Genomic DNA, 24,229 nt, shown 5'->3' with positions numbered 1-24,229 from the left:
AAGCATGCAAGTCACCTACAACCACTGTCGTAGCTGCAAGGATATGGAAAAATAGGAAACAATTATCCACCTTCTCTGAGTGTCAAAATGCACAGATTCCTGGGCAACTACATATTAACTAACATTAGTAGTTATCTGGGTCTAGACTTATTGACCTACAGGGTCTAATAACTATAACATTTTAGCATTCATTACGATTTAAATGACACTACATCCGACGAGTGGTGTGGTCTTTTAAAAATGGGTCCTTTCGACTCTACTTGATTGTTCTCGCACAGGGAACTACCACGTAAACCAACCAACTATATATCCTAGGATGTATTCCTTTATTCGGAGAAAATGCCAGAACTAGGGTTAAAGTGATTATAAAAAGTAGGACTTGTTTGAGAGATATGGTCAATTATGGATTGATACAGCCTTTCTGACGGACGGACGGACGGGTGAGCATTGTTAAATCGACTCAGAAAGTGATTCTGAAGCAATAGATATATATTAAGGTAAATAAAGGTCTAATATTTTTTGGCTTTAAAAACATCAGCAATAACTATGATGGTGTAGGGTACAAAATAATGTATCAAAAGAAACTCAGTTTTAATTTGTTTATTAAAACTCCAAATGTAAGTAAATAAGTAAAAGTAAACACACTATACATAATTAAATACATAAATTATATTCATTTGTTTATCTTCATTTTACCATTTGAAACCAGCAAGGTTTTTGTCTGGCTTAAATGTAAATGAAATTTTATTTTAATATAACTAAAACTAATTGTAAAAAATTGATGTTATTAAAAGAAATTTCTGTATTATTTTTTCTTATACATTCTAAGCAAGAAAACTAATTATTGTTTATGGTTTTTAAGAAAAATGTGTATTCCCAAAGCTAAAATTTGTACACTATGAGTTTTATGAGTTTTAATTTGGATAAAATGTTGTTCGGGATTTTCTGTTGTATGGAATTCTATACATAAATTTAATTTGTATAAAAATTTGTTTCAAATCTTTGCATATTACATATTTAGTAATATAAGAAAAATGTACATTAAACAAATTATATATAATGAAATATTTTCAATTTTATTGTAATGTTTTGAAAATCTTGGATTTGTAAGGAGACTTTCTAACAAAAACTTAAATTTGGAGTATCAATAGCTAAGAGAAAAAATTGAGCTGCTATTAAATAAACTATAGCAAGCGATTCAAAAATTAAATCAGTTACAGTTATATACCGATTCTTAAGAAATAGTTCGCAGAATGTGAGCTTTTCTATGATAGCGTAGTTTATAATTACTGGTTTTTTAACCCTACACCACAATAGTGGGAAGGGTATTGTGCGTTTATGTATCACTGTCTGAGTCGATTAAACGTTAAGATTTTTTAAAGGAGACAAGGTTTGTGCAGCTTTGGGAGAGTAAATATAAGCTTTTGATATAAGTGATTGATAGTAGTGAAAACCTTGAAACTTGCAGATTGATATTTTCGTAAAAAAAATCTTAAAAACTAAAAAATTATAATATGCTGATTTTACATGAAGAAAAATATAAAATTTGAACAAATGTAAAATTTTAACCCTTAAAGATATCATAACCAAATTTGGAACTAATATAGACTCAGATATCCTAAAATCAATGGCTTTATAATTTTTGACATTTTTTATTTTCAAATATCGAAATTCCAAAAACGGGGAAAATATGTTCCAAAAACTGATTTTTTTTTGGAAAAGAGAATACTGTGACATTATTTACACTGTGATAGTAAAAATTTGTAGATAATTAAGAAACATATAGAGTTATACAAATGTGGAGCTTTTTAGAGGAACGGTGCTTTGCCTTTTTAGATTTTTTTACTCAAACACAATTTTTATACCCTTCAGCTTCGTGAGAAGGGTATATATAAGTTTGTCATTCCGTTTGTAATTTCTACAAACTGTCTGTCTGTCTGTCTGTCTGTCTGTCTGTCTGTCTGTCTGTCTGTCTGTCTGTCTGTCTGTCTGTCTGTCTGTCTGTCTGTCTGTCTGTCTGTCTGTCTGTCTGTCTGTCTGTCTGTCTGTCTGTCTGTCTGTCTGTCTGTCTGTCTGTCTGTCTGTCTGTCTGTCTGTCTGTCTGTCTGTCTGTCTGTCTGTCTGTCTGTCTGTCTGTCTGTCTGTCTGTCTGTCTGTCTGTCTGTCTGTCTGTCTGTCTGTCTGTCTGTCTGTCTGTCTGTCTGTCTGTCTGTCTGTCTGTCTGTCTGTCTGTCTGTCTGTCTGTCTGTCTGTCTGTCTGTCTGTCTGTCTGTCTGTCTGTCTGTCTGTCTGTCTGTCTGTCTGTCTGTCTGTCTGTCTGTCTGTCTGTCTGTCTGTCTGTCTGTCTGTCTGTCTGTCTGTCTGTCTGTCTGTCTGTCTGTCTGTCTGTCTGTCTGTCTGTCTGTCTGTCTGTCTGTCTGTCTGTCTGTCTGTCTGTCTGTCTGTCTGTCTGTCTGTCTGTCTGTCTGTCTGTCTGTCTGTCTGTCTGTCTGTCTGTCTGTCTGTCTGTCTGTCTGTCTGTCTGTCTGTCTGTCTGTCTGTCTGTCTGTCTGTCTGTCTGTCTGTCTGTCTGTCTGTCTGTCTGTCTGTCTGTCTGTCTGTCTGTCTGTCTGTCTGTCTGTCTGTCTGTCTGTCTGTCTGTCTGTCTGTCTGTCTGTCTGTCTGTCTGTCTGTCTGTCTGTCTGTCTGTCTGTCTGTCTGTCTGTCTGTCTGTCTGTCTGTCTGTCTGTCTGTCTGTCTGTCTGTCTGTCTGTCTGTCTGTCTGTCTGTCTGTCTGTCTGTCTGTCTGTCTGTCTGTCTGTCTGTCTGTCTGTCTGTCTGTCTGTCTGTCTGTCTGTCTGTCTGTCTGTCTGTCTGTCTGTCTGTCTGTCTGTCTGTCTGTCTGTCTGTCTGTCTGTCTGTCTGTCTGTCTGTCTGTCTGTCTGTCTGTCTGTCTGTCTGTCTGTCTGTCTGTCTGTCTGTCTGTCTGTCTGTCTGTCTGTCTGTCTGTCTGTCTGTCTGTCTGTCTGTCTGTCTGTCTGTCTGTCTGTCTGTCTGTCTGTCTGTCTGTCTGTCTGTCTGTCTGTCTGTCTGTCTGTCTGTCTGTCTGTCTGTCTGTCTGTCTGTCTGTCTGTCTGTCTGTCTGTCTGTCTGTCTGTCTGTCTGTCTGTCTGTCTGTCTGTCTGTCTGTCTGTCTGTCTGTCTGTCTGTCTGTCTGTCTGTCTGTCTGTCTGTCTGTCTGTCTGTCTGTCTGTCTGTCTGTCTGTCTGTCCTGTCTGTCTGTCTGTCTGTCTGTCTGTCTGTCTGTCTGTCTGTATGTCTGTCTGTCTGTCTGTCTGTCTGTCTGTCTGTCTGTCTGTCTGTCTGTCTGTCTGTCTGTCTGTATGTCTGTCTGTATGTCTGTCTGTCTGTCTGTCTGTCTGTCTGTCTGTCTGTCTGTCTGTCTGTCTGTCTGTCTGTCTGTCTGTCTGTCTGTCTGTCTGTCTGTCTGTCTGTCTGTCTGTCTGTCTGTCTGTCTGTCTGTCTGTCTGTCTGTCTGTCTGTCTGTCTGTCTGTCTGTCTGTCTGTCTGTCTGTCTGTCTGTCTGTCTGTCTGTCTGTCTGTCTGTCTGTCTGTCTGTCTGTCTGTCTGTCTGTCTGTCTGTCTGTCTGTCTGTCTGTCTGTCTGTCTGTCTGTCTGTCTGTCTGTCTGTCTGTCTGTCTGTCTGTCTGTCTGTCTGTCTGTCTGTCTGTCTGTCTGTCTGTCTGTCTGTCTGTCTGTCTGTCTGTCTGTCTGTCTGTCTGTCTGTCTGTCTGTCTGTCTGTCTGTCTGTCTGTCTGTCTGTCTGTCTGTCTGTCTGTCTGTCTGTCTGTCTGTCTGTCTGTCTGTCTGTCTGTCTGTATGTCTGTCTGTCTGTCTGTCTGTCTGTCTGTCTGTCTGTCTGTCTGTCTGTCTGTCTGTCTGTCTGTCTGTCTGTCTGTCTGTCTGTCTGTCTGTCTGTCCGTCTGTCTGTCTGTCTGTCTGTCTGTCTGTCTGTCTGTCTGTCTGTTGAAATCAATTTTCTGAAGGCCCCAGATATCTCCGGGATCCAAATCTTCAACAATTCTGTCAGACATACTTTCGAGAATTTTGCTATTTAAAATCAGCAAAATCCGTCCATAAATAACGGAGATATGAGCAAAAATCCGAGACAACCTCTAAAAATTTCATCAAAAAACACAATGTATTGCATGCTTTGACAAAAAAGCAACAAAACGTATGGTTGGATGTGCAGCTTTTCGTATTTTTTTTTTGTGTTTTGTTTCTTTTGGCGTTGTTGTTGTTTTTTATACAACTAAACGTTTGTTTGGTTGTGTGTTGGTTTTTTTGACAAAAAATCAACAAATAGTATGTTTGAATGTGCATGCTTTGCGTATTTTTTTTTTCTTTTGTGTGTTGTTTCTTTTGGCGTTGTTGTTGTTTTTTATTCAATTAAACGTATGTTTGGATGTGTGTTGGTTTCATTGGCTTGCGTATTTTGTTTTTGTTTTTTCTTTCGGTGTTCTGTTTCGTTTGGCGTTGTTGTTGTTTTTTGTGTTCTTGATAAATTTAGGATGCTGTACGCTGAAAGTGGGCAATGTAAATACATACCTATATACTAATTATAAAAAATAATAATGCATCCACAACAAAGGTGAAGGGTATATAAGATTCGGCATAGCCGAATATAGCACTCTTACTTGTTTTTTTTAAATTTTCCAAGTTAGGATAAAGTGAGCCAAATTTTTCTTTACATAATTTTAAATTAAGTTTTCTTTCCGTATCATATAAAAGTTATATACAGTCCTGAAGAAATTTTTTTCTACAAAAGAAAAATATACAGTGGGGAGCTCAAATGAGTACATGTTTCTATTTTGTGCACTTCTTATGGAATAAAAATAAAACTAATAAAGCAAATCCAAAAATTTTTTCTGTCATTTATTTTATGTAAAAAAACAGACAAAACTAAAATAAATCGCTTGTACTCAATTTTGCACCCCACAATAACTTTAGGGAAGAATTACATTTTTTAAAAAAAATTTCAAAATACTTTATTACTTAAATAAAATTTTACACGCAATGGCATATTTTATATAAATTTTTCATTAACTTTTTTTTGGAATACTCTCTCTCTCGTGCTCAATCCGCTGTTAAAGCTCGTACAAATTGGTAGGAGTTAATCGGTATTGTTTCAACCGCCAACTCACGATTCACTAAAAATTCTCAATAGGATTTAACTCAGGACATTGAGCTGATAACTGCAGTAATAAGAAATTTTTCTAGGAACACCATTCTTTACGATTTTTGACGTGTGTCAAATTACTTCTTCTGCAGGATAAGCGTTATAATCTACAAAGTCAAAAGATGAATGTGAAAAATACAGAGATCATTTTTAAACCTTAAATGCATGATATTTACATTTATTTTTCTATAAAATATCAAATATTTAGTTGATTTTTATTTTTATTAATTATATTTCCTTTAGCTTTAGTTTGATTTAGAATTTCTTTAGCTGAAACTTTTCGTACTCGATTTGTTTTTTCGGAATTAGAATCTGAATTAGCATCAAGCTTATATTCGTCTAAAATTAAGTGGAACTGGAATGTATATAATTGGCAACAATATGCATTAAAGGGTTAAAGTTTTTGATGAGTGCTTTAATTCGCCGTCCTGCTGTAAAATAACTTCTTCGACATGATTGGCGCTCTTATCTACAAAATCGGAATGACAGGTCTATAAGTTCGGTATGATTAGTCTTCAATATACGCAGATAGTCTTCTTAACTCATTATTTCGCCGATTTTTTCAAAATTGGTAACACAGTAAGGAAACAGTAAAACACGGTAATGATATGGGGTTGCTTTATATGGTGCCACCTTGGACCAATGCAAAGAATCAATGAAATAATGGGAAAAGAAAAGCATCTGCGTATTTTGCAGACTCACCATACCGATTTTGTAGTCTCATCATCACGTTTTTGTATATAAAAAAGGAAATCCAGCAGAAGAAGTAATTTTTCAATAGCACACGTCAAAAATCGTAAAGAATGGTGTTCCTAGAAAAATTTCTTATTAATGCAGTTATCAGCTTAATGTCCTGAGTTCAATCCTATTGAGAATTTTTAGTGAATCGTGAATTGGCTGTTGAAACAATACCGATTAACTCCTACGAGCTTTAACAGCAGCTTGAGCACGAGAGAGAGAGTATTCCAAAAAAAGTTAATGAAGTATTAATTAAGTATTCCAAAAAAGTTAAAATTTACACGCCAGTGCGTGTAGAATTTTATTTACTTAATAAAGGATTTTGAAAATTTATTTAAAAATGCAATTCTTCCCTAAAGTTATTGTGCGGTGCAAAATTGAGTACATGCGAGTTATTTTAGTTTTGTCTGTTTTTTTATTTAGAACTGGATGTTTTTTGTTTTGAATTGTAATTTATTTTATTACATATTAGACATAAAATAAATGACAGAAAAATTTTTGGATTTGCTTTATCGGTTTTATTTTTATTCCATAAGAAGTGCACAAAATAGAAACATGTACTCATTTGAGCTCCCCACTGTATGTACTTTTTTTGAAAAAACGTTCCAACATGTTTTAACTTTGGAAACTTTTCGCAAGTTAGCAAGATATTTTTATATTATTTTAAAATTTAATCGCCAATTTAGCTGGCATTTTAAAAATAAATTTGGACCCTCTGTAGGCCAGCCATATTTAAAAAACCATAAAAATTTCGAGCAAAATTAAAAACAATAAATCTTTTGTAAATTTCTGCTCATTCGGATCGTAAAGGGTTTATGGCAATTTTTTTAAAAAAAAATTTAGACCTGTGGTGACCAAATTTGTTAGGCCTCATACTGGCCCCATTAGAAAACACCTCAGCTCCAACCATGTGAAATTTCGTAGCAAATATCCTGAGATATAGAGTTATTTAAAAAAAAACGTTTCTAAACCACTGTGCTTCACCAGATTATACTTTAAAATACATTTTTTAGGTAAAAATTTGATTGCAAACATTTTTTTTTAATTTTTCAAAAAAAAATATTTTTAATTTAAAATTTTTTCTTAAATTTTAATTTTTTTTTAAATTAGTGAAGAAAATTTTTTGGTAAAAAAAAAAATCGGGTTAAAATATATTTTTTCGATTGTGACACTTACTATAACAAAGGTCTTTGAATTATCTATCATTAGATATCGATATTGTGTATAATAATGACTTAGTAATCCAGATATAGATAAAAACAAGTAAGTGAGCTATATTAGGCTGAGCCGAATCTTATACACCCTTCACCAAATTGTACTTAAAAATATTTTTTTTAAATATTAATTTTTTTTATTTTTTTTTATTAATTTTTTTTAAAATTGTTTTTTAAATTTAGTATAATAATTATTTAAGCGTGAGGTCTTTTTCATAAAAATATTTAATTTTTATTTCAATATTTCGCTACATTAACTTATGTACCAGAAATTTCAGAAAGATTAGAAAAATCAAAAATATTCGATACGAATAAGTATAGAATGGCATATAAAACGTATAAAACATTAAATAAATTATTTAGTAGGACAAAAGATAAAATGCAAAAATGGGATATGTCGAATATAGTACACAAAATACATTGTGATGGAAATGATACAGAAAATTGTAATAAAGTTTATATAGGTACAACGAAAAATAAACTAAAAACAAGAATGCCTGGACATAAATCTGACCAAAAATATAGAGACAATAATTCACAAAAAACTACATTATCTTCTCATTGTGCAAAATCTAATCACTATCCAAACTTTTAAAATGTATCAGTATTAAACACAGAATATAACTATAAACGTTACAATAAATATTTACAATGACCACTTGTAAATATTTATCAGGGTACACTTTACATCACTGCAATACATTTTTTAAAAAACTATGGTCACTGTTTGTTAAAATTTAAATTATTGCAATATTCTACATATGAAGCGTTGCAAAAGTCTACATACGACTTTTACTTCTATACAAAATTGTTATGATAAAGTCGTTCATTTCACAATTGATCAGTTGATTTATATTTATAGTAGCTGCGTTTGTGAGATTTGGTGCTAATTGTTTATTAATTGTAATACAATGAATCTCAAAATGGCGAAAATATAGGAAATATCAGCCGACTTCGGAACATTAGTTGTCAAATAAAGGAAAATATACGGTAAATGTGGGGGAAATCGTTAGTTTGTCAAAATCTAGAGTCCAAACTATCCATAGGAACTATAAACGGTTTGATAGATATGAACGTTTTTCACGACCAGGATGTCCATTAAAGTTTGATGAAATGTTAAGGTGTAAAATTGTAAGAGAAGTCCTAGAAATTCCAAATAAATTAGCGTAGAATGAACAAAAATATATAAAAAAGGTTATGGAATTGATGTCGATGCAGATTTGACCGCTTCTTTAAAAAAGCTGGACTTCAGTCGTGCATGGCCAGATAAAAACCGATCATTAGTCGCAAAACTCTACATACGATTTAATTTCTTCAATACTTTTCACTTTTTCCAAAGTCTTGCGCGACCATCGTATCCAAAAAGGTTAAACTAACATTATTCTGCAAAAATAATCCTTTCCCGAAACATAGGATAATTTAAATGGAAAAGTATTGATTTAAGCAATAATTTAAATTGTAACAAACAGTGACCATAGTTTTTTAAAAAAAATGTATTGCAGTGATGTAAAGTGTACCCTGACAAATATTTACAAGTGGTCATTTTCAAAGATTAAACATTAAATATAAAATTATTCGCAAATTAAATGAAATGTCGATATCGTATGTAGAGTTTTGCGACTAAGTGTAAATATTTTTATAAAAAAGACCTCACGCTTAAATATATAATAATTATTAATTAGTAAATTAAAAGGTCAAATAAAATTAAATTAAATAATTGTTAATAAATTTAAAAAAAAAAAATTTCGAAATTTTTTTTAAAAAGTTTTTTCCAATTTTTTTTTTTTAAATTAAATTTTCGAAATTTTTTTAAAAAGTTTTTTCCAATTTTTTTTTTATTTTAAAAAAAAAAAATTTTTCAAAAAGAATTTAAGACAAAAAAAATGTTTGATGAAAAAAAAATTCGGGTTAAAAATATATTTTTTTCGATTTTGACCCATTGTAGGTCCAACTTACTATAGCCTTATATAATTCGTTGCAACGGACTTTGAAATATCTATCATTAGATATCCATATTGTCTATATTAATGACTTAGTACTCTAGATATAGATAAAAAATATGGCAAAAATCGAGGTTATCCCGATTTTTTCCTTATATCTAAGCCATTTGTGGGCCGATTTTGTCGATTTTAAATAGCAACCCAGCCGGAAAAATTGCCGATATATTGATATATGAATCACGTATGTAAGTTATTTGGGGGCTACAAAATGTTGATTTCAACATACAGACGGACAGACGGACATGGAATATCGACTACGCTTTCTATAGCGATCCAGAGTATACAGTAGTAAATTTGTACTTTGTGGGGTCGCAAATGAAAAATGTAGAAATTACAAACGGAATGACAAACTTAAATATACCCTTGCCACTCATGGCGAAGGGTATAAATAGGTCAAACATCGAGGTTGTTCTGGTTTGTTCCTTATATCTCAGCTATTTTTGGGGTGATTTGAAACAACCGGGTCCATAGCAGATATATTGATGTATAAATTAGGTATGAAAGTTATTTGGGGACTACGGAAAGATGATTTCCACATACAGACGGGGATGGCTATATCGACTCCGCTATCCATAACGATCCAGAATATACATATATACTTTGTGGGGTCGGATATGAAAAATGTGAAATTACAAACGAAATGACAAACTTATATATGTATAGTAAGGCGGGTAGATTTGTAGGGACATAAAAAGGAAAATATTTCGATGTGTTACAAACGAAATTACAAAATATTCTCATCTTTTTTGATGGTGGATTTAAAAATTAAAATTGTACGTGCAGTTTTTAAAATATTTTCACTTTTAGGTTTTCACTAAAAACAGTGCTTTTTAAAAGTATTTATTGTATTATCTCAGGAATGTGGTTTTAAAATATAAGCATAAATTTATTTTATTTTAAAACTATTTTTCATGATGCCGATTACCTCAACAGAAAAGGCAATTAAAAACCACATGCTGTAAAACTTTCTAGACAAAATCACAAGTAAACCGAAATAACCACAACTATCAACAACCCTATATATCGACAACCATATTGCTGTAGGTTTGTTGGTACGTTGTCAGTGAGTAGCGTTAATTACACAATTCGAATAAATTACAGTACTTGTCTTTTAATACCCTTTCAAATAATGCTCTTGGCAAACGCATACAGTTTGAATGCTTTTACAAAAGTTTGTTTTAACTTAATTTACACCGAATAAAAGCGGACATTAATCAACCACATTTCAGGGAAAACATATTAATTAATACGAAACTTGGAATTAAGTGATAAGCGGGGCGGGGGAGTAAAGTAACAAAGTAAAAGCATTAAAAGGGAAGAAGTCATTATCTGGCCATTAAGCAAAAAAAAAAAATAAAGAATGAAATGAAAACGAACAAAGTGAAAACGTATAAAAAAACAAATAGAATAATGAACGAAGGAAGGCAAAAAAAATTGATGTGATGAAACGAAACGAAAAAAAAGAAGAGAAATAATAAGTAAAGCAAAGTTATTATGGGTGCCAGGAACAGACAATGATTGATGTTGTGATTTAAATTTCTGTTTTTTTCTGCTTTGTTTTTGTTGTACTTAAAGTGCGTGTATACTGCTAATACATACAAATGATTTGGCCCCATTATCTGTCTGTCTCAAGCGTTATGCTGGGCCTTCCGTTTCCTACTTACTCACACATGCACACGACTTACAAACGCTTGTAAAAACAAATAAACAAACATGCGGAAGTTATCAACGCACTTTTTCAAACATTTAATAAAAAAATACTTAATGGCAGTAAATTTTATTTATGGCACAAAATTTAATTCCTTTCTTACACTTACACACAAGTTAAAACGAATTGAAAAACAAAATAAATAAATAAATATAAGAAGTGAAAAAAGTGAATGGCACCACGTAAATAAGTAAAGTAAATAATAAATATCAGGTAATAAATGGCTTAAGTAACAGGATTTATGTATTTGTTATAACGTTTTTATTCTCTCAAAAAATTTTTGGTTTTATTTGCAGGCCTTTAAGGCATGTAATCACTAGATTGTATTTAACACAATAATAAAAATCATTGACTACCGTAGTCATTCAAAACGGTAATAGGTGATGTAATCAATCAATATTTATACCCTACACCACCATAGTGGGGAGGCTATTATGCGTTTGTGCAGATGTTTATAACGCCCAAAAATATTAGTCTAACACCCACCTTAAAGTATACCGATCGACTTAGAATCACTTTCTGAGTCGATTTTGTTACGATCGGTCCATAATTAGTCACAGCTCCCATATAGACCCGCTTCCGAAAATCGCTGAAATCATAGCCCCTATATAAGGCCCACTTCCGAAAATCACTCAAAAATATAAATTATTGAAATTTTAATAGAAAAATGTTTTTACTCATTTACTTGGTGTAGGGTATTATATGGTCGGGCTTGACCGACCATACTTTCTTACTTGTTTATATATGTATCTCCACAAATTCCGCTCCAAATAAGTTTTATATAGACAAAATTCATGTCACCAAATTTTGTTACGATCGGCCACGCAAAGCTGGTCACCTTGGGTCTCACCTTGGGTCTCAATTTAAAAAAAAAATCGCCTAAAATCCATCTAAAATCTTTTGTAGAAACAAATTTTCTTCTTATATGATTCAGAAAGATAAATTAATGAAAAACCGTGTTAAATACAATTTGGCTCACTTAAGCGAACATCTAGGCCAATTTAAAAAAAAAACTTTCGGCTTGAATAAAAAATTCTAAAAAGGCAAAGCACCTGTTCTCAAGAAAGCTACATATTTGCATAACCCTATATGTTTCTTAAATACCTTCAACGTTTTTTTACTATCATACGCAGTGTTGCCAGGAGCTGGCGATAAAAGAAGCTATATTGGCTTCAAAAAAAGGCCAGAAAAAGCTAAACCGCTTTAGAAAAAAGCCAAAAAAAAGCTAAAATATTATAAGTAAATTAAGAATTTTGGTTTATATTTATTTTTAAATAAAAAATTAGAAAATATGTTCATAAAATTCATCTGCTTTACTTAAAGGAAGTACTAAAAAGTTAAATACTAGATTAACCATGTCAGAAAATGGACATTGTTGGTTCTATATTTGTCCATTTGTAGTTTAATATATTCTGCCCCTGAGCCTTAAGCTTCGTAATTTTATTAGCACTTTAATTTTTCACTATCAATAGACATAATATATTTTTTTTGGTTTTACTACTTTATTATCAACGGGAAGAAAATTGATTTTGCCTAGAGTTTTCATATGGTAATCTTTGTCGCAATTGCTCAATTAGTTTAATTTGTCGTATTATTTTTGTCATAATCTTCACTAATTAAAACGTTCTTTATTTTATCTCTCATTCATCAAACTAGTATGAAAAATGTGTCAAAAACATTAAACAATTTTCAATTGGCGACGATAATGAATCAAATTCCTTGAATTTTAAATCAGAAAACAGCAAATGATTTATTTACTTTTTGTACTTTGTGCAATACTGGTTTTAAAAAAAGATGGTACGCCAAATTATAATCAGTGTATTAATTACTTAAAAGTTTGGCTTTTTAGAATTGCTGGTTTGACGAAATTAAAACAAAATGGGTTTTAACTCGAAGCATAGATCCACAAGACGTTTAACGGCTATTGATCGCCATCGAGTATCACAAGCCTTCAAGTGTTTGTGGGGCTCTTGTCCATTATATAATGATGAATATAATGTGTAATAACAATTTTGTCTTGAAAGAGAATTTGCTAGACATTTAAGCTTTCAGATATAAAATACTCTATTTCATTTTGAACCACTTGCTATTGGCAATTGTTATTTGTTCTTTTAATACTGCACAATTCTTGAGTATGTTGAAAAGCTAAATGAAAATCAGTAATGAATTAAAATGAAAATGGTTCACAAATATAAATTTAGCCTTTTTATTTACTCTTTAGTCTCGAAATTTTTAGCCTTTTCTTAATTTCAAAATAGCCTAAAGCTAAAACCAAAATTTCGAGGCTAAAGAGTAAATAAAAAGGCTAAATTTAGCCTCAAAAAGGCTAAACTGGCAACACTGATCATACGGCAAATAATGTCACTGATCATACGGTAATAATGTTTTCTAAAAAAGTCAGTTTTTGGAACACATTTTCCCCCTTTTAGGAATTTTGGTATTTGAAAATAAAAAATGTCAAAAATTCTAATGCCATTACTTTAACAACATTTGAGTCTATACTATTTAAAAATTTTGTTTTGATATCTTTATTCGTTAAAATTTTACATTAATTCAAATTTTATATTTTTCTTCATGGAAAATCACCATATTAACATTTTGTAGTCTTTCTTATGTTCGAATAAAATGAATAATTCGAGTATTAGATTTTAACTTGTTCGAATAATTTGATCACACGTTAAAAAGTAATCGAATTCGAATTATTCGAATAATTTAAATACCCTTGTATATAGATATTTGTATTCTTTACATTAATGTAAACGTATGAGTAATATTATTTATGCTATTATTAAATATTAATCACTCTTTGGGAATATCAATAAAATCTAGCTTCAAAACTGTTAAAAGGTAACAGTAACGCTAGTTCGAATTATTTCGATAACAATATTTTAACGTTAACGGTTTTTGGTATGTTCATTACCATGTTAGCCAAGACATAAAACGATGTTTAAAATCATGTATAAGACGGACGAACTCCATGTTTTTATTGCAAATATATTAAATATTTTGCAACACTTATGTACGAGGTTAATAACAACACTAATATATACATTTAAAGATCATTGCATTCGTCTATTTCAACGTAGTCATTAAAAATTTCTTCCTCAATATCACTTTCGACGACCGTTTCAAAATAAGATTCGCAATCATTTTCAACACCACTTTGATTATTAATTTCTAATAATATTATAATATTTCGCCAGCATTTGTTCACACCAAGGCCGCCCGCCCGTCATGTTTAGACACTGAAATTTCTGTTTCGAAATCAATTTTAAAAAATATTTTATTCACCTTCGAGAGAAGTGTATTGTATATACATGTATAAGTTTGTCATTCCGTTTGTAATTTCCGCAATATAATTTTCCGAGCCTATAAAGTATATATATTCTCCATCCTTATAGATAGCGGAGTCGACAAAGCCATGTTTTTTTTCGCTAAATATTAAAAAACCAAAAAATAAAAAATTTATAATTTAAAAAAAAAAAATTTCATTTTGAAAAAAGAAATACAAAATTTGTAAATAGCTTTCTTACTTGTTCTACACAAAATTGTTCGAATTATTCGTTATTCGTAAATGGTAATTTTTAAATTGTTCGAATAATTATTCGATTAACCCAGTAACGCCGAATGGGTACAAAAATACCCAAAAATAGATCAATTTTAGAAAAATTCTAAAAAATTCTAGGAGAGCGATATCAAAAATCCTTTTTTTTGGAATATATAAAGTAAGGACCGATCTACATAATATAATTTTTTCGGTAATATTAGGTCATTCCTTGGTGGGAAAATAGTGGGCCAAAGTTGAGCAATTTTACAAAATCATAAAATTCGAAAATAAACGGCTCTAGAAAACGGGGGGAGTAAGTCCCCCATGCCCTCCATGTGTCTAATAGTCCTCTATCAGCAAACAAAATAACTAAGTGATTAGACCCACTTTCCTAAGCTACAAGTACGATTTTGTGGATTGGGTATAAAAATACCCCTTCGGCATATGTGGGTTCTAAAAAATACGAAATATGAATTTAATTTTTGAAGTAAAAATTTAGTTTTTTCTTTAGAAAATCATAATAAAAACATTTAAAGGTATGAGAATACATGACTATATAAAATATTTAGATGGTGAAAGGTTGACACAACCTAACTAAAATTTTTTCGCCCATGAAATAATGATGCCAAACCTGTTCTTTTATACTGATGGTGATTACCACAGTTATCTTATGTTGAAAAAAAAGTAGTAGTTATGTGTGTGTAGGGGTTTTTAGACCCCACAGTTCGTGGTGGCAGTCTAAAACTAGCATTCTAGTCTACTTTCAGGTTACCAATAGCCACAGAGTTAGCAGACTTGTCCTAGGAGGAAGTCAATTGACTCTTTGGGGACAATAGCCGCATTTTGTCGATTGCAAATGGACAATTTACTCTGCATTCGAAGCTGTCATAATAGGTTGAATAACTACTTTCTGAAGTACAATACAAAAAAACAAGTGTCAAATGTCCCCATCTCTAGATTTCTTAGCACCAGTAAAGTGATGACTGCCTCCGCCATGCAATTCCTGGGAATGTTTAAGTAACAACCGTCTCCACTCTGCATTACAACGAGTACATTCTTGACGAATGACCCAATACATACAAGTTAGAGTCAACCAGATGTTTAGACAATAGTGTAGTTTACGGATGTATTGAGTTATTGTCGAACTACTGGGTAATATTACAGAGTTCCATTCCTCCTCAATTTGTTATTCATCTATGAAAACTTTACCAGACCCATTATTAAGTTACCAAGTTACCATGGTCTTAATAATAGTCATAGAAAAGTTGAATAGGTGATGCAGAAATTCCCAATAACCACATATATTTTTTATATAATGTTTCCTAGACTTTCTCTTCATTAACAAATATATGGTCCTCTATTATGGAGACCAATATTTCCATTATTTTCAACGTCAAGATACAACTTTAGATCTTATAAATACACTGCACCTCAGACTTACCAGTCTTTTCATTAGTTATTTGAATTTCATCAGACATTATAATATTTTCTAAAAGTATCAACATTATCTGATGGAAAATATGTGTGGTTTGCGTCGTTATTTTCCTCACCTATTTATAATTGTTAGCCAACAACTGTTAAAACTTTAACATCTGTATGAAAGCTAGGTAAGCGCGGATCCAGATCAATCATTTTGGGGGTGGGAGTGTGTGGTAATTTTTTTTAATTTAAAATTTGTTCTACATTTTTCTCTTTTTTTCCTTTTTATATGAACAATTTTCGGTTTTGGGGGAGGGGATTTCCAATTACCCCCCTCTAGATCCGCGCCTGTATCTAGGAATTGATTAATCTACAAGGTAATCATCAAAACATCGAAAAAAAATGCCTTAAGTGCTTCGTTTTTCTAAGTAGCTAATTAAAAAAAACATACATTTTAGAACCCATATATGCCGAAGTGGGTAGAAAAATACCCATACCCTGCAGGCTCAGGTATGGCAGATAAAAAAAATTAAAAATATCCAGGGCAATATAAATGCCTTAAGTACTGTCTGTATAAAATTTCATCAAAATCGGACAACGGATTCTGAGGTCAGGCATTAATGGGTTAATTCCCAAAGTTTTCACCATTATAATTATATAAAAAGCCTTTAGTTACTGCTCAGAAATTCCACAAAACCTTGCGGCCATTTATTAAATTTTATCGTCACCTGAAATGCAAAAGGGCATAACAATCAAACAATTTAAAATTGAGTTTTTAATAGATATTGCTACAGAGCATCAAGACGTCACGTCTTCATAGATTTTTAGCTTCGCATTTTTAAAAATACCGACTTTATTAGAGAATGAATTTCCAGAATTCTTTCCTATAAAATATGCTAATCTGGCCAATACTGTAAAAATGGTAAGTTTTTCATAACTTTGAAATTTTAAAATTTCCCACTAAATGCCAATAACCAATATTTCATTTTCATTTACTCGTATTTATTAGAAGCCACAAGCTAGATTATTCGCATTTTCAAAATTCCTTTCAAGGTAATCTTTAGAAAGTCATATCACATGTCAAATAAAGAAACAAAAGACGTCAATAATGTTTCCAAATCTATCGTACTATTGAACAACTTTAATAAGTCTATGAAGTAGGATGTAGGAGGAGTTTTGCTGGTAATGGAAAGATAATACCAAACAATACACAATTCATTGAACAAGTACTCGCGTTAGGCACTTATAATGGAAAACAATAAATATTTACCATCAATCTTGCCGCGAGGCATTGAAAAAGAAAACAAAGTTGTAGTCATCTGTGAAACAAAAAGAAACTCATTGATTGCTCTGCCTATGGCTTAACGGAAATTCCCAGAAAGGTCTTCTTTGTCTCGGAATTTAAAGGAAACGAAAAAAAAAATAAGAAAGATTTTACTTGATGTATGAAAAGAAACAAACGACAATGACGAGGAATATTAATGTTCTCGACATTTAACAGTTTTTGCGTAACAGAAACAACAACAAAATTAAAACAAAATGGAAATATGAAAAAAAAAAACAATAGCGAAACGATGTTAAAGTAGCAGCAGCACAACCATAAAAAACCATTTTTTTCATTTCAATAATTGTTCATGGGTAAAAATTAATTGCTGTATTTAACACAACTGCCAGACATACCTGGTGCTGATTTTGCTGGTTGTGCCGCTATTGCCTTTCCTTGGCAGGAATTTTGTGAAGGTTTCAAGGAAAACAAATGGTTACTATCATTGTGACTGTAGGGAAAATATTTTTTTTTTCTTTTGACATTAAAGATATTAATAAAGATTTTTGTACAAAGCCATAACTGGTTTGGCCAGTTATGAGTGGATTTATGGAATATTATTAAAATTACTTTGTTCCTTGGAATACATTTTTTTAATAAAAGTGTTTAAAAGTAATTTAAATGTTGAAATTGTAAATGAGATTTAAGGAAAGTATTAAAAGTTAAAGACAATCGTTGCACGGTGGTAATCAATTTGTATCTTTTAAATTGAAGGTACGATTGAAATGAATTTTATGTGAATGTTATAACGGAGGACATGACTTTTCGGAAAAGCAAAATTTTAAACTGCCTGTTTGATCACAAAATAAGTTAAAGGAAGCCAAAGCTGACCATCGTAAAATAGGAACCAATTTTGATGATTTTGATAGAATAAAGTAAAAATCTGCTACAGGTGAGATATGAAGCAGCTTTAGCTGCAGTTATATCGATAGAATATAAGATCCACACATCTGCAGTGTTACGTGTATGGTTCTTTTTACTGGATGGGTGAAAAGATCACGATCTTTGCCTTTTTCAATTCCTATTATTTGTCTTGCTGATACAAAAGGTATTAGGAAGGATACATGTGAAAGCGGACAGGATTCGGATTTACCATATCCGATTTTAATGAAATTTCATACATAACATATCCAATATGTTCCTCATATCCGAGACTTTTTCATTCCGATGTAAAAAATTCACGATTTGAAAATTGAAAAATTTGTTAATATTGTTTAAAATTATATACACATAGCTTCCCATAACTTTGAAACTACTTAAAGACCAGCATAATTTTGGACCATTTTAAAGCCAAAGATATTTTAAAATTGTGTAAATGAAATTGTTTATTTCCAAAAGGTTAGAGGTCAATTTTCGGAGTATATATTTCAATGTAAAAAATATCTAAGACCGCGGTGTTAAAAATTAACAAAGAACACGGGCACCTAAACTCTCTACTATATTCGTGCAAAATAATTTCGATGGAGACTCGATTACGTTATTAAAAGTAAATTTTTTCATATAAATTCATATAAAAATTTTAAAAAACAGAACACTTTCGAATCAATTAAAATTTATATAGTACAACACAGGTGCTTACATTTTTATATGAAGTTATATGAAAAAAACGTACTTTTAATAAAGTTTTTCCTTACAACTTCTGAACTAAACGAGTCTTCATCGAAATTTTTTGGTACGAAGGACTGAGTTTTCAAAGTGACATATATTAACTTGTCTAAACAAAAAAATTAGTTCGGAATAAATGTGGAACAAATTGATCCTAATATTTGCAATCCTATTAAAATTTTGATACAAATTTTAGTTTTAGAAACTCAATAAATATGTAATAAAATCGTTATTTAAATGTGTCATTCTAAATAATAAAGAGTAACAAAACTTATCAAACCCTGAAAGGGGATCCCGTAATTCCTAAAAATCCCAAAAATGGTATTTTTTAAAATTTTGTCTATAAGATCCACATTTTCTTCGGCGCTGGGAAAATACTTTGGAGATAAATAGGAAACATATCAAGGTTTCTAACGCTGCTTTCCGTTTTCGGATCCTAGCTTTGGGATTTTAGAACATGTGGCCCAATATTGAAATTTTGATAAAAATAGGTCAACTTCCAAAGGGCGTAAGGTTAACATAAATTCGTTATATGTCCTAAAAGAACTTTTTTTTTCAATAAAAAAAAGTTAAGTCACCTTTTCGTTCAAAAAACAGCAAAAATTTACTATTTTTTGAATTTTTAAATTGAAAATCGTTTATTTTTGCATTCATAATTGATATTGCTCTGAATCTTTTGTATATTATTTATAATTTAGCTGTGTAACTAACAAAAAAAATTCAGTTCAAAAGTACGCACTCCATTTTTAAAAAAGCGGACCAAGGTATGGCAAAAAATTTTAAAATTTAAATATAAAAATCCCAAAATATAAAAATCTTTGAAATCGGGTGGGAAACAAAAAATGGCACATGCTTCAAAATTTTATATTTCTACGGTACCCTACTTTGAGCCCCCAGAGCGCCGCCCCTGAAGCATTTGTTTGAATAACTCCTTGGCTACGTTCACGACAAATTTTATTCCGATCGGATCAGCCGTTTAGAAATGCCAGATTTATTTCCAAAAAATTTCGAGTCTGCCCCACTGTGCGTCCTTTTAAAAGAACACTCGATTCCGGCAAAACTATAGATTTTTAGAAACAAATTTATTAAACAAAAAAATGTTTGATACCTATGAAGATTTAAGTTTCAAAATAAAAATTTAAGTTTTCAAAAAAAAAAAAAAAATCAGGCGCTATCTAAGTTAAGACGGACATACAATAGGTCAAAATCGGGAAAAATTGTTTTTACCCCGAAAAATTTATCATTAGATATCCATATTATCTATATTTATGACTTAACAATCTTGATATAGATCAAAAATAGGTAAAAAATCTAGGTTGTCCTGGTTTTTTCATATATATCAGCCATTTGTGGGCCGATTTGCTTGATTTTAAACAGCAACATTTTTTTTGTTATTTTTTCACTAAAATAATTTTTTTAATTTAAAAAAAATTATTTTTTTTTTGCCATAAAATGTTTGTCCACCAATAAATTAAAAACCAGGGACCGTAACAACATTTATAATAAAAATCACAACATAATTGTTATTTTCTGAGTTTTATTTCATAAATTTTTTTTTAACAGTAAAATTTTTATTGTCATAAATTTTATTTTCCAAATTGTTATTTAATTTTTTTTTTTAATTTTTTCCAAATTTTTTTTTAAAAAAATAAAAAAAAAATTTGGTAAAAAAAAAATTTATGACAAAAAAATTTGGTAAAAAAAAAATTTATGACAAAAAAATTTGTTTGGTAAAAAAAAATTTATGACAAAAAATTTTTTTTTCTAAAAAAAAAATTTATGACAAAAAAAAATTTTTGGTAAAAAAAAATGTACATATGAGAAAAAAATTTTTTGGGTAAAAAAAAATTTATGAACAAAAAAATTTTTTGGGAAAAAAATTCGGGTTAAAAAAGATTTTTCCCGATTTTGACCCATTGTAGGTCAAAGCTTTATATACATACATCGTTGCAATGGACTTTGAAATATCTATCATTAGATATCAATAATGCCTATATTAATGACTTAGTTATCCAGATATAGATCAAATATAGGCCAAAAATCGAGGTTGTCCCGTTATCTCAGCCATTTGTGGGCCGATTTTCTCGATTTTAAATGGCAACCGAGCCGAAAGAACTCCCGATATATTGATGTATCAATCATGTTTGTAAGTTATTTGGGGGCTACGGAAAGTTGATTTCAACATATAGCCGAATAGACGGACAGACGGACATGGTGATATCGACTTCGCTATCTATTAACGATCTTTGTGGGGTCGGAAATGAAAAATGTAGAAATTACAAACGGAATGACAAACTTATTTATACCCTTGCCACTCGTGGTGAAGGGTATAAAAATAAAAATCAACGTCTGACAAATATATCTGACAAAAAAAATAAAAATCAAAAAATAACAATTATTTCTGACAAAAAAATAAAACTCAAAGTCTGACAAATATTCCTGACAAAAAAAAAATAAAAATAAGAAATAACAATTATTTCTGACAAAAAAAATAAAAATCAAGAATTTAAAAAGCATGTTATTTTATGAAAATATAGTTGAAAACAATCAAAATGGTATGCTTGACTTGACTCTCCGATATTATCCTGTGATGGCTTTTTTCCTTAGAAATTTCAAGAATAATTATTATTTTCGGTCCCTGTTAAAAACTAAATAAAATTTAGTTTGCCTAAAAATATTTAAAATTTTTATTTATAGCATAATTTCGAATATAGCTCTCTTACTTGCTAATAGTAAAACTGTCGGTTAAAATTATTTTTGTATGAAAACTGTCAGTATAACTATTAGCTAACATATGACCAGACTTCTTGTATTTCATTGAGGATTCCAAGCTATGGGGTTATACAAAATATAGACTAAATTCGGGGAAGGGAAGTGTTATACTATATCAAAATTTTAAAAACCTATAATTTTCATCTTTAAAGCCACATATTTAAAAAATAATTAAAGTTTTTCGGCCACAGTTCCAATAAAGTCATACTAAACTTCAGCTTGATAACTAATATAAGAAGGTGTCACTGTTTGGGCTGAGGTATTAATTGGAAAATGAGGCTGGTTCAAATATTATATTACTATATGAGACATTTTCTGGTCATATGCTCTCTCATTCGGGTAATAAGAATGGTTCTCCAACATCGTGTTATTTAACATCATTGGATTTATTTTAATGGTGTTATTTTATTTCAAAGGTCTATGTCAATAAGCCTACTCGTGCATTGAAGAAATTTATCTCAAATACCAGCCACGATGTTGTTATATCCTACATCATCATAATGTAGGGTATAAAACTAACCAGCTTTAACTATTTATTTTGAATTTAATTTTTAAATATACCTAAATAAGACTTCTAACTTATTTTCAACTTACCATCATTGCTCTGCTCGTAATATTTCTTCTCCATATGACCCAATTGTACATCACAGTTTATTTTGCCACCCACCATCCCACTACCAACATTGCCACCACCACCACCGCCACTACTGCCATCTTGCTCCATTAAAGGTGAATTGCCTGAACCCATGCTATCACCACCACTACCACCACCAATGCCGCCTATTCCCACACCTCCACCTCCGTTGTGTTTTATAAGTTCACTATATTTATCCTTAATCAATGTTGTTCCCCCATTTATTGTAGTCTGTTGCAGATGATGATGGTGTTTTTTATATTTCAACGTATCATCGACAACACCCAGCATTACATCAGTGTTGCCGGCCACAGTGGTGGTGCCATGATTAGCCACTACTGTGCCATGGGTGGTCAGGGGATCGTTGCCACTTAAGTCGAGATGATGATGACGATGCTGATGAGCTGAGGCGGAGGCTATGAAACGTTTGTATATGCAACAGGTAACCATGGCCAGAAATACGGATACACTCAGCAGACCCAAAGCCATTAGGGATATAACGGCTGCCAGGTTACCCTGCAACATGTCACGTGCTCCGGCCTTTTGTATGAGCAAAGTCATTTGTACGCTATCTTTACCACCGGCATTTTCGGCAATGCAAGTGTAAGTGCCCTCATCAGACTTTTCAGCTCCCATTATCGTCAGACGTGAGATGTAGACATTGCGGCCAAACTCTTTTTCCTTGGACATATCATCCTGTATGATTTGTATGTGTATGCGCTGCTGCAGTTGTTGCTGGGGTGGTGGCGCCAATTGGCTGGTGCCAGTTTTGTACATGGATTTGCTGCCATAATCCCAGGAGATGTGTGTATTGGCCGAAGCATGCACCCTACACACTAGGGTGACATTTTCTTTGGAGGTATTAATGGAAGCTCCTTTGGCGGGGAAAATGATGCGTGGCTTGCAGGCGAAAGCTTCGGGTTGATCTTCTATCCAAAGCATGCCTCTCAATGAACTGGGATAGTAACAGGCGGTGGGCGGGGTATAGAGATTACGTCGCAGCACAAAGTCGCGAAAGATTTGCAGCTCGCAGGTGCAATTCCAGGGATTACCATCCAATGATAATGCCGTCAAACGTTTAACAGACTCAAAGCTCTCCTTGCGTAAAAAACTCAAACGATTATTGTTCAAATAGATTTGCGACAGCAGCGGCACATTCACAAACACCTGCGTGGCTATCTTGACCAAACGATTGTCCTTCAGCTCCACCTTGTGCAGATATTTTAGATTTTGAAATATGCCATCCCCCAAAGACTCCAGCTGATTGCCGTTCAAGATTATGGCTCTCACCTTGACCAGACGAGCAAACAAATTGGCCTGCAGCAAATGCAGCAGATTATTCGACAAATCCAATTCAATCAATATCTCTAGTTGGGTAAAACTGCGCGGATCTATGTGCTGCAAAGTACTGTTTCGTATATACAATTTGTGTAGATTGGTGAGATCGGCATTGAGAAATGAATTCTGCTCCAGGTAGACTATACGATTGAGAGATAAGTCCAGCACTTGTACTTCATTGCTGAGGTTTTCGGGTACGCCGGTTAGTGTTAGGTTTTTACAATCTGCTGTCTTTTTGCCCGAATTCCATTTACAGTGGCAGTCACCGCAATCCATTAGCCAATCTGCTGTGGCCTGTGTTGGCATGTTGCACAGGAAAGTGAAAAGAATTAACTGGCACAACAACAATAACGTTGAATTGTATTTGAAAAATGGTAAAAACTGTACAAATCTAAGCAATTCTAGCGTATATCGTCGTCGTTGTTGTTGCTGTTCCTGCTGTTCTTTTCTTTTCACAAATATTCTGCAAGTCTGTTGTCGTTCCTGCTGCTCTTTAGTGGGGATTTTTCTTTTCTTTTTACGTCGTATGCTCTCAAATTGTTCCGTTTTTGTTGTTTGTTGTAGCTGAGGTTGATGATGTTGTTGTTGTTGTTTAAGCTGTATTTTATTGCTCTTGTTTTTCATGTTTTCCTCTGAGCCTTTATCACTTCTATGCTCACATCAGTCACGTTGACAATTTTGGCCACCGTTGCACGACACGTAATTGGACTTG

At 32.2% G+C, this 24,229-nt stretch overlaps 1 protein-coding gene across 1 annotated transcript in view; it reads right to left on the bottom strand.

Moving 5' to 3' along the window:
• Positions 1-23,939, bottom strand: part of kek4 (kekkon 4) — a 32,422-nt gene extending 8,483 nt beyond the window's left edge. The window contains exon 1 of the mRNA XM_065508220.1: positions 22,140-23,939. Coding sequence (XP_065364292.1) covers positions 22,140-23,823 — 1,684 coding nt within the window. The 5' untranslated portion in view covers positions 23,824-23,939. The remainder of the gene's footprint in view (positions 1-22,139) is intronic.
• Between the last annotated feature and the right edge of the window lie 290 nt (positions 23,940-24,229).

Source organism: Calliphora vicina, chromosome 4 (assembly GCF_958450345.1).
Source record: "Calliphora vicina chromosome 4, idCalVici1.1, whole genome shotgun sequence".
Taxonomy (NCBI): Eukaryota; Metazoa; Arthropoda; class Insecta; order Diptera; family Calliphoridae; genus Calliphora; species Calliphora vicina.
The sequence above is the reverse complement of the archived record's forward strand: the minus strand, read 5'-3'. Positions and strand labels throughout refer to the sequence as shown.